Below are 15,776 nucleotides of genomic sequence, written 5' to 3'. Positions count from 1 at the left end.
GGGCTCAGGGCTGCCAGTGTCCTTCAACCTGGCTGTCACCTGCCCCAGGCACCTGCCTGGCCCCCACCTCCAAGGCTGGGAGGGTCTCCGCACATGCAGCTGTCCCCGAGTCAAGCTCATCGGGTCATCCCTAGGTCTCCACTCCACCTCCAGCAGGCCATCAGCAAATGCTTGCAAATGTGGCCCAAAATGGGGGATACCTGGAGGTCAGTAATGACCCTACTTCTTACCACCCAGACAAGCAGATCCCACAGGACGATGGTGGGGGGAGTTCTTTTTTTTTCCCCTTTATTTTATCTATTTGTTTGTTTATTTATTTTGGTGCCAGGGGTTGAACACAGGGGTACTTACCCACTGAGCCACACCCCCAGCCCTTTTTATTTTATTATTTTGTGTGTGTGTGATGCGAGGCAAGCACTCTACCAACCGAGCTCTAACCCAAGCCCCTTACTTTTTCTTTTGAGACAGGGTCTCACTAAGTTTCTTAGAGCCTTGCTAAGTGCTAAGCCTGGCCTCGAACTTGCGATCCTCCTGCCTCAGCCTCCTGAGCCACTGGGATTGCAAGGGCTGTTTTAAGCTGTGGAGAGCCCTGCTGTCCTCTGCTCCAGGCACTCTGCTGAGAGTGGATATGCTTTCTTCTACCTGCCCTGACCACCCCAGCAGCTGAGTCCTCTTCACAGATGGGACCTCAGGCCTCTGCCCAGAGCCACAGGGCTAGGTGGGTGAGCAGAGCCCGAGGCTCTGCCTCCAGAGCACAGGCATGCAGGGCTGCCAGGCCCCATGGCCCCTTTCCCTGTCCACTAGTTGGGTGACAGGTCACTTGGCCTTAGTGCCTGAGCGGGAACCCAGTCAGGGCCTTCCAAGGACAGTCAGACCTGCTGTCTGTCCACTCACACCCTTCAGGGGACAGAGTCACCAGAGGGGCCCTGAAAAGCCGCAGGACAAACACAGTCCCAGCCCCATAGCTCCTTCAAAGTGGACGGAAGGGCCTCGCAGCCCATCTCGCCCCCACCTCGCCCCCGTCCACGCGTGGATCGTGTTTTCGGTGGAAGTAGCTTTTCCCACTGGGGAGGCTGACCTAGAGTCCCCTGGCAGCCTAAGACCCCAACTTCACCCCCTGCCCTTTCCCCAGTCTGAGGTTTCAATGGGGTGGAAATGTCCCCTCCCTAGCCCAGGAACTGCACAGAGGCAACAGGGCCAAGCCTGCCAGAACCAGGGGACAGAGGCACCCCCTGGGCCTGGGGACCCAACCCACCTGGCCGCAGTCTCATGCTTGTCTCACGTGGCCCAGAGCACGCAGGAAGACAGTGTCCCTGCCCGAGCCCTGCCCTGGCTCCCAACTCCTGCAGGACAACGTCCAGGTGGCCTTAAAATCCAGCTCTGCCCTAGGCAGGCTGTGGGCCCCTCTGAGGTACAAGAGATCTGGCCATCTTGTGGGGATTGCTATGGTGTCCATCCCACTGGGGCGTCCGACGCCACCAGAGCTCCCTCTGGCCTGAAGCCTTCACCCTCCACTCTGAAAAGCACACTCGTGGCTTCTTCCTACGTCTTCCCAGGCCACGTTGCCACCGGCCACCAGCCCGCGCCCCATCCACACACGGCAAAATCACACTCCACACCAGGAGTGGGGCCAGCCCCGGGCTGCCCAGGTCCACCCCAGTCTCCTTAACCCTCAGTTTCCCATCCGCAAAATAGAGTTTGTTTGTAATATTTACCTCAGAGAAAAATGGTGTAAGTGAACAGCAACCACATTTCTCTGTCTTTTAAATGGTCGTGACGTGCAGAGCTGTGACTGAATCACCCTACAATCGCCCCAGCAGCCCCGGGAGGTGGCTTGCTTACTATCCTCGTTTAACAGATGGAGACTATGAGACTCCGGGAGGTTATATCGCTTGTCCTAAGTCATAGAACTGGGGAGGGGACCACCTTCCCCTCTGTCCACCACTTTGACTCACCTGCGGCCACCCTCCCTCAGGCGCTTCACTCCCCACCTCCTCTGCCACGTCAGTGCTCCCTGCTTCTCCTGGATTCCACTGTCCATAGCTACCCTTGTAAACCAAGGACCAAAAATATTAAATGGGAAATTCCAGAAATAAGCTATTTGTAAGTTTTACATTTGGTGGCATTTTGAGTAGCATAACAAAACCTCATGCCGCCCCCATATCCAGCGTATCCACACTATATACACTACCCACCAGGTAGCCACTCCACAGCTGTCTCAGCCATCAGGGCAACTGATCCAGTGTATCCACACTGTATACGCTACCCACCAGGTAGCCATCCACAGCTGTCTCAGCCATCAGGGCAACTGATCCAGCGTATCCACACTATATACACTACCCACCAGGTAGCCACTCCACTGCTGCCTCAGCCATCAGGGCAACTGTCTCGGGACAACAATGCTTGTTTGGTACTGTCCTCCACCTGGGGCATCCACTGGGGATCTTAGGACATATTCTCAAGGATGAGGGAGGAGTGACTGCATTCCAGGACAGTGGCTGGCTCAGAACACAAGCCATAGTTGAGGGGTGAGGGATATTGTCTGTGAAACGGCTGAAGACCATGAACTCCTCTTCTCAAGCAAGGAGGACGGGGTCCCACTGCTGTCTCCCACTCCAGCTCCCGATTGTTGAGGTCTTCTGTAGTCCCTGCCCCTGTCTCCGGGCAGCCTGTCCAGAAGGGGTGGTCTCCCTGGCCCCAGGTAGGCAGCCACAGACTTCTGGCCACATTCCCCCAGCAGCAAAAGGTCAGTCTCCCCAGGACTTTCTGGATTCAAACCTGGTCCCTGGTAAGGTTGGCCCCCTCTCTACTCCCAAAGGCAGCTCCTAAAACTCTTCCTCGAGAGCAGCCTGGACTCTGGCCAGGGGCCGCTGCCAGCCATGGCACCCTCCTGATCACTGTTGTTGAGAGCAACCCTCACGTTGGCTCCTACTTCTTGGGCATCTGCTCTATGCCAGGGCCCAGGATGCCCATTTGCCAGGCACTGTCCTTACTGCCCACGTGACCAGAGCAGGTCACAATGATGACTGTCCCTGTGCTGTAGGTAACCCAGGGAGACACAGAGCAGTAGAGAAAGCGGCTGAGCCAAGATCTGAGTCCCTGTCTGCTCTGCAGCCCACAGGGTCCCCGCAGCAGGACGCAGAGGGGGGACCACCAGCCCTGGGCCTAGCTGGACTCAGATGGGCAGCCCCACCCTCAGCCCAAGTGTCTGGTTCCCTCCTGTCACACTCCCCATGCCCAAGCCAGCCTGGAGAGCAAGGAGGGCCGCAAAGGGCCCTCCCCACCCCCAGCCTGTCCATTAAGCTCCCAGAGCTATCAATGTATTGATTGGCAGGGCCGAGTCATCCGCATGGCGGGCATGGCAGGGTGGGGGCTGGGCCTGAGGGTCAGCCTCCCTCTCCCCATACATCACCGACTCCTACAGATTGTCAATATGGGTGCTGGGGCAGGCGGCCACACCCGGAGCCACTCTGGGGACAGGAACGGCCCTGTCAAGCACTGAGCCTGCTTCTCTTCTCCCCTTTCCCTTACAGGCAATGCCGGCTTCCATCCCGTCTCTGTAGCCCTGGGGTGGGGAGAGCCGTCCCCAGGCCTGTGATCACAAGCCAGCCCTGAGTTCTGGCATCCAGTGCCCACCGGGCTGTGCCAGCGCCTCCACCCCTGAGCTTGACGTCACAGGCACCCCAATGGCCCACCAGGCCTGGTCTGCTGGAGACAGCCGTGCCCGCGCCTGCAGGGCTCTCACAGCGCACACACGGTCACGGACCCCTCCACCTGGCCTGTTCCTATCTTTGGGCTCCATCGGGACATCGCCCTTGACAGTCCTCCTGTCCTGAGCTGGGCTCCGGGCCCTTCCACACTATCCCCACTAGCTGCTGGGGCTCCCTGTTCCAGCACCCAGCCTTGGTCTCTTCCAGACCCCAACGGCTAGCAGAGAAGCTGACGCCCTGTGCCGAGCGCCTGGAGAGTACAGGGAAGCTCCATCCAGGTCCTCCATGCCGGGTCAGAATCAGGTGCCATGGTACCACGGCAGGGTCAGCCCTCCCTGGACTTCAAGATCTGCATATGGCCCACAGCAGGCCTCAGACACCCAGAGCCAAGCAAGGACCGCAGCTCACGTTTACCTCCCACTGATGTCAAGCCTGGCACTGTGCCAAGTACTCCCCCCAGAGGACCACAGTCCACCCTGGCAGCAGCCCCCAGGAGGCCACAGAATGGAGAGACCCTCAATTTGCCCAGTCACAGAGCCACTGAGGGGCCAAGGCAGGAGTGACCCAGTGGGTTGGAGCCAAAGCCTGAGACCCTTCTGTGCCTGTGAGTTCTAGCAGAGAATATGGGGGTCGAAGGACAGGGACAAAGTGCTGTGAGATTGTGGGATTCCAAGGTAGAAGGTGGACGGGAGCAGGGGAGGCTGGTGGGTAAGGCAGCCCAGTGTCCGCCCAGGGGACCCCGGGGAAGAGCTGAAGCCCCTGATGTCTCCTCCGGGCCCTTGAAAACCAGTCCAGCCAGACAGGAAGCAGTGTCCCATAAATGTTTATGGATTGCTAATGAAGAACAGTGCCATATTTGAGCCCCTACTGCATACCTGGTCCAGGACTGGGCTTCTATTACTCCTACCAACAGGTCTGGGGAGCGGTGTGATCATCCCTATAGTACTCTGAGGCAGTCAGAGAGGTCAGAGGCATTGCCCAAGGCCACACAGCCTGTGAGTGGCGGAATGGCAATTAAATCCAGACCTAAGGCCAAAGCTTATGCCACCAGCAAACTGGAGGAGAAGGCCTGTTGTCACCAATCCAAGAACCCTGTTGGCTTCCTCTAGCGCGTCGCATGCCCCAGACACACACGGCACATGCCGGAGCGACTACTATTGCTCAGGTATTTATCAGCCTCGATGCTGGCTACAATACCCCCAAGACCCCTGAGAAGTAGGAGCTTCGCGCTGCCCCATTCTGCAATGTCCCCACCGAGTTGCAGGGGATTAAGATTGGGGAAGCAGCACAGGCGGGATTCAGACCCTAAGAAGCCACCGCCCACCTGGCTGACCCTCAAGCGGATAACCCAAGGCTCAGAGGAAGGCACAGACAGGATGGGCGGTGACAGAGCCAGGGCTGGTGCGTGGCCCCGGGAGTCTTTCTGCTTGGTGGCCCACAGGAGGCTTGCCTTGGACCCTGTCCTTGACACGGCAATGTTTTAAATGAGTCTGAGCTGAGGCCCCCTGGATGTCGGCAAGGTGCTGCCACCAAGCCTGACTGGAGCCTGTGGCCCACCCTCCCGCTAGTGTTCTGAACAGACCCCAAAGGCCCCAAGTGCCACAGGAGGCCAAAGCCCATGCCAAGGCCAGACAGCCTCCCACCCTGGCACGCGGGAGGGATACGGCACCCCGGTCCCCCAGTGTCTGCCCTGGGTCCAGCAGACATTCCTCCTCGGAGCAGCCCTTGCCCAAAGTCAATGCCCCCCTCCCAGTGCCGAGGAGCTGACAGGGTGACGGGCAAGGCAACCTCCCAGGGCCAGAGGCATGGGGACTGCACACACGGGTCTGTCACCAGCACTCCCATCAGGAAGTAAGGGTTGTTTTTGTGTTTTCTTTCGTTTTGTTTTCCCCCATTTTATGTGTGCAAAAGCTAAGACCCAGGAAGGTCAAGTAACTTGCACCAGGTCACACAGCAAAGAGAAGGCGGAGCTACCACTGGAGCCAGGCTGGCAGCTCCAGAGCAGGCGCCCGACTGTGGCCCTGAACCTCTTGTTCTTACCCGTAGAATTCCGTCCTTCCAACAGCTGGGGAGGCTCTGCCCAGACGCTGAGAGAAGTCCTAGCACATGCTGAGCCCTCCGCTGAGCGCACCCTACCTGCTAGGGCTACATGGGTGCCTTCTGCCCTTTCTGCGTTAGCCTGACAGGCCTGCACCCCCATTTTCTACACCCAGGGTTTTCCTGCTAGAGGACTAAGTCCTGCTGAGGATGGACCTCCCTGCCCACCTCCAGCCTCCTTCTGGGGCCCGGGTCACCCACAGAGCTGCTCAGGAAGGGTATACAGGCTGCACACGGAGACCCTGACATGCTGCCCAGGCCCGCTGGCACTGGCTGAACCAACCACAATAAAATTTTAAAACCCACCTCTTATCTCCACGCAGGTGACACTTTGGAACATCAGGAATGCTGGCAAGGTGCCTGCCTCTCTCCCTCCCCCTCCACCTGGGAAGGAGGCTGGAAGAAGGGTGCGAATGCCCAGCCCCACCCCACAAAACATCCACCTCTACCTCCAGGACCCTCTCAGAGAAGCAAGTTCAGGGGCGGCAGGTCCAATACCTTGAGCCCAGAATCGCCTCCCTCAGCACCCTCCTGGGACTGTTTCGCCACCAGGATTCCTTCTGATTAATGCCAGGATTCTCTGGAAAAGTCAGCCTGGCACAGTGGCATGAACACAAGATCTTGCATCCAGAGGGCGGGGACTCAGCCGTGCCTTGAACAAATCCCTTCCTTGTCTCTGCCTCGCTTTCTCCGTCCATGTGGGAGGAACATCACTCCTTCCTACCCACCATCTTGTACAATGGTTGGAGGATTGAAAGCAGCTGCCTGATGCCACAGACACTGCGAAATTCTTACGAGCACCTTCTTGGTGGAGGAAGATGCGCCCTGCCCCACAGAGCTGGGAGCGGTGGTGGACACACTCCTGAGACCTGGCCATCTCCCTGCCAGGCTCTGAGCTCTGGGGCCAGGTGCCCTCTAGGGCTTATCCTCAGGTCAGCAAGAAGCAGACTCCCCCCAAGCAGCTGTTGAATGAAAATCTGCCTAAATGGAAGATGATGATCTTTAAGAAATTGAAAGTGCCCAAAATAAATAAACAAAAGTGCCACCCAATAGGACAGTTTTCCATCCTCCTCTTGCCCCAAAGGACACTGTCCCCATACTAGCCAGCTTGAAGGAAGGGTCCAAAGCCCATGGAGGAAGCTGGGTGTAGCAGGTGGTCAGACAGAGAGGGACATGGAAGGAAACTTCCAAACCAGAACACCTCTTGCACAGGAAGTGGCCGAGTGGGAAGGACAAGGCACTAGGAGGGACAGGGGACTGGAGGAAGCCTCCCCTTCCCCCTCCCCCCACCCCTGGCCTGCTCATGCCCGGCTTGTCTGGGAAGGCCTGGACCTAGCTGAGCCTGGCGGTGGGAACAATGTCAGGCAGGTGCCGGCTGAGCCTCCTGAAAGGCCCAGCCCGTGTCATTGTCACAGCTCAGCCAAGTGCAGAAAAGCAATTTACTGGTCACGCCACCTGCTCCGGAGGACATTTCTAAAATTCTTCCGATTGGAGCTATCCACAGTGCCCGAGTCCTGGGGAGAAGGGATGAAGGGATCTTATTAAATTCCCAGCTTCCCGCTTCCCAGGGTGGCTGCGAGTGAGGGCGGGACTCAGCACCCTGGGGGTGGGCGAGGACAGTGTCTAGCATTCAATGTGCTCATGGAAATGTGGCTGGGAGGAACCCGTCCTGACCCAGGCTGAGGTCTGGGGGCAGGGGGCAGACTATTCCTGAGATGGACCAGACCCCCAGGACAGCAAGGTGGGGGAGGACAGGATGGGGGGACCCCTTTCTCCACCCAGACGACTTTCCAGGGAGGATGAGAAGTCACGCAGCTCTGTCTCGCATCATTCCAACCCCAGGGCCACTTCTTTCACAAAGGATGAAACTAAGACCCACAGGAAGTCATGGGCAGGGAGCGATCGATGGAGCTGGGGTCCAGGCCTAGCCCACCGAATCGCCAAACCCTGAGTCCTGCCCACCATTCAGGGAGGCGGGTGGGCCCTGGGTGCACTGTGGGCCTCGCACTGAAGGCGCTCCAATTCACTGTCTAGGTACAGGCTGCACGCACGGAGCCACTCTCCACTGGGATCAGACCCCCAACTCCTGGCAACTCCCCCCATAGGGGCTGCCCCTCATTTTTACCACTAAGGACCACACAAACTTTGCCCCTGAAATGTAAATGGGTTTGTGGGCTGCCAACCTCACCCGAACCCCCTGGGGAACTACCTCTTTACCTTTCAGGGGTCAGAGGGTTTTCGGAATCTGTGGGTTGCTGAGAACTCTCTTTCAGACATGGCACATTTGGGCACAATTTTTTGTGCACTGTTTCAAGGACACCCCTCCCCTTATAATCCCACTCTTAGATGTATTCCAAGGGCACATGAACCAGCTGGAAATGCCCCACCGCTCTAGGTGGGTGGGGGCTCGGGCAGCTGGGCTTCCCAAAGGAGCAAAGGCTGGAGAGTGGCGTGGAGGCCCCTCACCTGCGGAGGGCTGCCTCTGGACCTACCCCAGGCGGGCCTCCAACTCTGGCCCAGAGGTGGAGCTGGGACACACAGCCGGGCTCCCTCCCTCACACTCTCCTTGGAGAAGACAACCCCGCCCCCCAGCAGCCCCTCCTGGGCCTCACTTCAAAAAGAACCAAGAATGGGATGCACCCTGAAGCTCCAGCACCCACGACCAAAGGCCCCTCTCCTGAGAAGCAGGTTCCTTAGCTCCGGCCCCTGGTCCAGCCGTCAAGCAAGGAGCCTTCCCCAGGCCAGACAAGCAGACCCTCCACAGTGACCCTGGGGCCTGCCCTCTGCTTGGGGACTCAGCTGCAGACCAGGCAGGCCATGCCTGGCACTGGCCTCTCTCTCTGACACCAACCATTCCCCACCAGGTCCCCCACCCCCATCACTACACAGGGTCACATCTGCTTTGGCAAACAGCCAGTCTTAAGTTACTGACTCCAGTTGTATTGATTCAAGGAGTCACTGGGGACCCCAGCCTGGCCAACAGGAGGAAAGAACCCATCAGCCTGTCCCTCCAGCCACCCTCCTCCCAGCCTCAACTGGCTGCCCCCAGTTCACATCCATCCCAAGGGCACCAGTCCTCTTCTGCCACCAGCACCTCAGCAAGTGACTGCTGAGTCTCACCAACCAGCCCTCAACACACACATTCCTGGTGCCAGAAATCTGGGAACTTCAATTTCCATGTGCGAGGCCTTCTCTGGACATCTCCAGAACCCAGAAGGCTCAGGCTTAAGCACCTTCCCAACCCTATAGGGACACCTGCCTTTAAGGCAGAGGGGGAAGGGGCAGATAATCCTCTTTTGGCCGGCGTCCAGCTCCTCCCAGATCCCCTCTCTGGCCGCTCTAGGTGGGTGGGGGCTCGGGCAGCTGGGCTTCCCATTCCCTCTGCCCCCACCCCGCCATGCCGAGGCAGCCCTGGTCTGGTTCTAATCGGGCCTGAAGTCTCGGCTCCCTCTTTCCCTCCCCCCGCCCTTTTCCTTCATTTCCACGGCTTTGGAAGCCAGAGCGTTCCAACTGTCTGCGTGCCAAGACCTTCCCGAGTCTGAAAGCTGCTGAAGTAACAGATCAGATTTTAGCAAGTGCTTTCCAGGCTGAGCGCCAAGCCCTCTTCTGATTCACGGAGAGCAAGAGTGAACGCGGAGCAGGCGGGAACCAGCCGCCGGCTGCAGCACCTTGGGCCAGGGAGTGCGGAGCGCCGCCTGTCCCGGAGCGGCCTCGCGGACAACCAAGCCGCCCAACGCCTCCGCGGGACCTAGACCCGGCGCTCTCTCTCCCTCTCTGGTGGTGCTCTCGCTCTTGCTCTCCTTTTCTCGCAAACAAACGCCTTTGAAACCACAGAGTAATTTACAACTGCAGCTCTCTCCTTGGACTCCAAATCCTCTCAACTGAAAGGAGTCTTTTTGTTTGGAAGAGCGAACGGCGATGTTAAGGACAGTTGGCAGAGAAAATTCCTAAGTCCCAACTCGTCGCTGACTTCGGGAAGGGGTCTTGGGGTCGGGCACGTTGCTGGGGCTGAGCCCACTAGCTCCAAGGGATCTCATCCCAATCGAGGCCGACAGGCGCTGCGACAACCCACGCCGGCTAACGAGCGACAGCAGAGTCCCTTGCCCTTGGCTCATCCGCCAGCGGCGCAGGGAGCGCGCGGAACCGCCCTTTCGCGCCCTGGGAACAGGTGCACTGGGCTCCGCGCCCGGGAGGGTGGGGCACCCGGAGGGGGCGCGGCCCCGGCGAGGGGGGTCGGCTTCTGCCGCGAGGCAGAAGGGGGGGGTCAAGTCAGGAGCCCACGTACCTGTACCTGGAAGCACAGCAGCAGGAAGTGTAAACACCTGCGGAAAGAGATGGAGAGGTGGTCAGTGGGACTAGAGGGAGGGGGCTTTCGGACAGACAGACACGAGGCGGAGTCAGGAGCACAGACGTGCGGGAACACCGGCAGACGGTCAAGCAAGGTGGGCAGCCCCGCACGCGGGCGCTTACAGGCAAGTGCAGGCGGAGGGCGCTGAATACATCGCTGGGCGGGGGGGAGGCGGCGGCTCCTAGCCCAGCCTGCACATGTCCGCTCCGCGCGGCCGGGACCGGGCGCCTCCGCCTCCGCCTCCGCCTCCGCCGCCGCTGCTGCTGCTCCCTCCTCGCCGGCTGCTGCTGCTGCAGACTCTGCTGCTCCGGGGCGCTCCGCGGCGCGCCCTGCGGCATCAGCGCCCCGCGCGGCTCCTCCCGAGCGCTGCGCCCTCCGGGCTGGCGCGGGGGCTGCGGGGCGGCCGCCGCTGTGCAGGAAGCTCTCGGCTGGTGCGGGAAGCTTGCTCACTGCTGTCCGGCAGCCGTCCAGGCGTCCGCGGAATGCTGGTGCCCGGCTCACTCCGGGGGCAGCATGCGCGAGAGGAATAAAAGCTGGGGCAGGCTCTCTGGCCGGGGCGCGGGACTGCGCGAGGCCAGGGGTCAGCGCTCTGGGGCTGCGGCGCGCGGCTGCAGCGCGAAAGCGTCACGGCCGCTCCGTCCGGGCGCCCGCCGGCTCATGTCTCCTCCTCCGCGTCTCTCCGGCCGTGCGCATCGCCGCCTCCCACCACTGGCGGCGGCCGGGGCGTTTTCTACGCGCGGGCGGCGAGGGGGCGGGGGGCCGGGGGCGGGCCCGGGCCCGAGCCGGCACAATGAGGATGCGGGGCTCGGGGCTCCCCCCTCGGGGCGCGGCCGGACGGGCGCTCAGCTCGCCTGGGTGCGCCGCGCCCACATCAAAGGCGGCCCTGCCTGCTCGCCAGCCTGCCGCGGCCTCTCCACCGCCTCCTCCTCCTTCTCCTGGTGGCTCCGGGTTGGAGGGGAGGTGCTCACTCTCGGCGACGGGACCCGCAGCTCCGAAGGGCAGAACCTAAGAGGCTGGAGTGGGTGAGCGCTGGAAGCCGTCGGAGCTTTGCACCTGGGCTCAGTGACCCGCGCCACAGCGCAAACGTTGGCCGAAATGAGCAGAGAGCGGTTCCCAAGAACGCAGTTAGGTGCCGAGCGACCTCACTCACCCATATTTGCTCTTCACACTCACACCCACCAGCGTTGGAGTGGGGAACCGGGAGAGGGCGGGTCAGGCCCAGCCCCCAGCTCCACTTGAGGGACGCCGCTTTTACCCGCCAGGAGTCCACACAAGATATTGATTTTCCCAGCCACCCTCCCGGCGGAATGCCCACGCTAAGTGAGCCTTCTTCCTCTCTTCTTTCCCTGCCGCTGGAAGTGGGGAAGGCTCCGGGTCATCTCTCCCTTCTTCCTCCTCCAGGGCTCCGGATCGGTTCTTGGGATCCCAGCTGGGCTCTTGCATTAGCGAGCTAGTTTTGGAAACACATGGCTACCACCTAGCGGCTCCAAGGCGTCACTACAACTCCAGCTTGTGAGGGATATATACTTGGAGTAGCCAGCAGGACTCTGGTCAGCGACCACTCTAGGCCCTCTTCCAGCCTCCTCCCAACCGGGCTAAGATTTATTTCCATTTGTGTGCTATTAAGGAACTTGCCTCCTTTGGTAGGATCCTCAAAAGATTGGTTCCGCAGGTGCCCACCAACCGCAAAATCCTGTCCTTCCCACTCACACCCCTTTTAGAGATTGCTGCCACCAAGCTCAAACTAGGACAGATAAAACAGGTCACAGAGGAAAAGAAACTATAGAGAGCAAGCTCAAAATGAAGAACTCAGGAATTCGGACTATGTGGTTAAAAGCCTTCTGTCACCGGCTGTGGTTCAGAGTTCCACCCTCACTCAAGCATAATAAAGTAGGTAGGTGCTGTCAGGCAGAGCTATTTTCAAGTCACAGATCCGATTATCAGTATTTTGTGTTCCAAATATCAAGCCTCCCTGCGAGTTATTTTAAGTTCCTGTTCAATGCTAAGGCTATTCTAAACAGCCCTGGAGGCAAGTAGAGAACCTTTACAAAACTAGGTACCAAGTGACCGCAAAGTCTTTGCAAGAAGCTGCTGGACTGAATTTATGCAGATATTCTGCCAGAACTGGCCTTGAGAAGTTACTACTAAATGAAGATGAACAAATCCCAGATAGTTTGAAATGACCCACCAGAGCTAGGTGTAGTGGTGCATGCCTATAAGTCCAGCAATTCCTATAATTTCAGGTAAGCCTGGACAACTTAAAGAGACCCTGTTTTTAAAAGGGGGCTGAGTGTGGGTTTCAGTGGTTAAGCATCCCTGGGTTTCATCTTCAGGGATGAAAAAAAAAAAAAAAGACCCACCATCAACAGACATGGACAGAACTAGGCTTCAGAAGTTACTACTAATTCCCAAGTTCTGGAAATGAACCAATCCCCAGATAGTTTGAAATGACCCACTGGACCTGAGCCATCGCCATCACCTTTGATCTTGCTTTATTAGAAAATATGAGTCAAGGCTTGGTTCTGGCCTCCCAAGACAGTGTTTAGTAACTCCTGGCTAAGATCATATTTCCATGCTATTATACTACTACTATCTCTATTAATTTTAATGGAAGGAGTATAACTATTGTTCCATTTAAAGGGTTCTGTGATCTTAACTTATCAATCTCCTCTACCACACAAATAAGACTGACCAAGAAGTCCAGACAGTTCTTAGTAGAAACATAGCCATAGGTCCTGGGTTTGAATGTTGTTTCTCTCACTTCTAGCAAGCAATCCAAGACTGCTTTCTTGTCTACAAAACACGATTCAGAACACTAAACTTCCATGGGGTCACAGAATTAAGAATGAAATTCATCTGGCATATACTAAAGCTCCAAATGTTTTAGCTGTTTTTTAACTAATAATTCTGGTTTTACATTGTCTTCACATTATTTTCTTCACAATTTCTAATGAGGAAGTAAGATTCCCTAAAGTTGAAGCAGCATCTAACCAGAATCTTTTGACTACAATTTATTCATTTCACATTATTCCTTTTCTCCATTATTCTACATCTTCAAACTCTTTCACAGGTGTAAAGATACGCTAACAATAAACTACTCACCATATGCATGTCTTAAATGAATTCTATCTGGATTTGATGTGTTCACATAGCAGTAATATATTCTACATATTTCTCCCGATTTTCCAAATCCCAGCCTGCCAACCAGAACCCAGTACTAAGCAATACTCCCAACTGTAGTCCTAAATGCCAAATAGCTCCTTCCAAGTCTAAGAAAATGAACAAAATGAACCTGGAATATCTTCTCACACTAAAAAGCAAGTCAAACCTATAATTTGATTGCAGTTATCAAAGAGTAATCTTTTATATGTGGAGCTCTCAGCTAGGCACTCAGGGTACAGCAATGGATAATGGACTTAATGGAACCTAGTAACTAAGCAAGGCTAGTATGAATAGTCATCTATGTTGAGGCCTGTCTCCTGCTAACTCAGAGAGGTCTGTGATGGCAAAAGGTAGCTTCAGAAGGGTCAAAGGGGGCAATTTTAGCAACCAAAAGTGAATTGAAATACAAATAAATAAAAATCTCTATGTGGGAGCTGGGGTTGTGGCTCAGTGGTAGAGCATTTGCCTAGTATGTGTGATGCACTGGGTTCAATCCTCAGCACTTGACAAAAATAAAGGTATTGTATCCATCTACACCTAAAACATTAAGAAACTTCTCTGTGGGATAAATCCACTGGTTCCTTTCAGAGATTGACAATATAATTTACATAATTTTTCAATAAAAGTAGGTATTTGGCTTACTGATAACACGAATTATAAATGGCATTGGCTAAAGACTAAGCCCATTAAGCATCCATATTCAGCAGACTGGCCAAAGAAAAATATACTTGTCCCCAAAGTACATAGTGATCTTCAGACCCTCCTGAACCAGTTTATCTACTTAGTGACAGAAAACAAAGGAAGAACGGTTGCTTCTTATTGGTCTTTATGGTAGAGACCTGCCTACAATGGGTTCAAACTCAAGCATGCACAAGGACACAAATTCATGATTCTCCACTTATACCTTATAGTGATAGGTATCACCTAATAGTTTTCACTATAGAAAGATTGACAAAAGTAGTAAAATCTAGAAGGAAGTTAATTTTCAGATTGCCATCATACTGAGTTGGCTACCTAGTAGTACTAAAGGTGAGGAGATGGGAAACACAGGCCTGCCTGGGCTTTCAAGGATGGATCGGATTCAATATAATGAGGCACAAGAGGACAACCACCAAGGCCAACTGCTTTCTCTCAGAATGGTAGCAAGTTCTTCTGGGCTTCCTGCCACATGTGACTTTTAACTAAACTGAAGAAACTTCGGTCTCCAGACACAAACTCAAGACACTAAAAAGTTCAGACCTACATCATAAGACATTTTTTAAAAATGAAGGCAGACAGCTTGTGTGAGGCACTGGGTTTGGTTCTCAGCACCACACATAAAGATCCATTGACAACTAAAATATATTTTTTTAAAAAATGGAGGCAGAATTCCATCAACTCTATCCTGAATCACATACTACCAAGTGCCAGCACAAAGGAGTAATTCTAAGTTTAATGTACTTCTTGGTACCATCTCTACCTGTAGCACTTAATCTGTTAATATCAAGCTAGCTGATAACGGGAAATTTAAAGTAGATGATCTTGACAGCAGCAGTCAAGAAGCACCTGTAGTCCCAGCTACTTAGAAGCCTGAACCAGGAAGGAGAAAGCATGAGTTCCAGGCAAGTATAGGCAACAAAGCATATTATCCAGTCTCAAAAAAATTATATCTTTCAAACCTAAAATACACAAATCCTCTTTAAAATGGCAATGTATTCCAGCAGACAGTATTTACCATCTCCTACAATAAGCAACACTGATGTCCTAGAATGAATAGTGAAGGAAACAACCAAAAGACCTGGAAACAGGGAATGGGTGAAGTTGGCTTTCATCAACCCTTTTTTTTGAAGATCACTTCAAAAATTACAACGTTGCTCCCCCCAGAAATCTAGCTTTTGGTAACATCCAAAGAACCACCATTTGGGAAGTTAAAAAAACAAAGCTGGAAGGCAAAAAATAGTCTTAAAAGTGTAAACAAAAAGGAATGAGGAAAAACATCCAAGAGAATCAAAGCCTAAGAATTGAAGTGGGACACTGCAATCTCCCCAAAAATTGGCCCAAGACCTAGACAAACAATTCTTCAGAAAAATTATCATAAACTAAAATGGCAAGAGTTAAGGTGTATGCTTAAGTCAAAAAGAAAAATAGCCAATAAGGCAGCATTGAGTTTGATACCCATGTTGTTGCATGCTACATACAGCATTGCTATGCAGTGTTTGCTTAGAGCTAAGCAATCACAATAATGTCCACGTGGCTTGGATCACCATACAACTGGCTTAAAGCAGAACAGTGAGTGTTGAGAATGTGCCCCTGACATCCTCATGTTATCACATGTGACAAATTAACTTTTCTTCCATTCATCAAAATGTAGAATTTTGGACAAACAGGAAAGTCACCTAAGTCATTTTGTTCAGACCCAGACTATAAAAGTCTGTTCTGGGTTATTGCCACATAAGAGATTTCCTCTGGGAGGCAAGGGT

General features: G+C 54.8%; 1 protein-coding gene across 1 annotated transcript in view; it reads right to left on the bottom strand.

Annotated features, from left to right (window-relative positions):
* Fgf18 (fibroblast growth factor 18) overlaps positions 1–10,419 on the bottom strand; it is a 28,939-nt gene extending 18,520 nt beyond the window's left edge. Inside the window, exons 1-2 of the mRNA XM_046421377.1 lie at positions 10,278–10,419; positions 10,093–10,129 (exon numbers count right to left, since the gene is read on the bottom strand). Of these exons, the coding sequence (XP_046277333.1) occupies positions 10,093–10,129; positions 10,278–10,309 (69 nt within the window). The 5' untranslated portion in view covers positions 10,310–10,419. The remainder of the gene's footprint in view (positions 1–10,092; positions 10,130–10,277) is intronic.
* Positions 10,420–15,776: the final 5,357 nt, after the last annotated feature.

Source organism: Marmota monax, unplaced genomic scaffold (assembly GCF_021218885.2).
Source record: "Marmota monax isolate L192 unplaced genomic scaffold, Marmota_monax_Labrador192_F-V1.1 WCK01_AAM20220418_F8-fsc00084, whole genome shotgun sequence".
NCBI classification, from domain to species: Eukaryota; Metazoa; Chordata; class Mammalia; order Rodentia; family Sciuridae; genus Marmota; species Marmota monax.
This window is presented reverse-complemented; position numbering and strand designations above follow the sequence as displayed.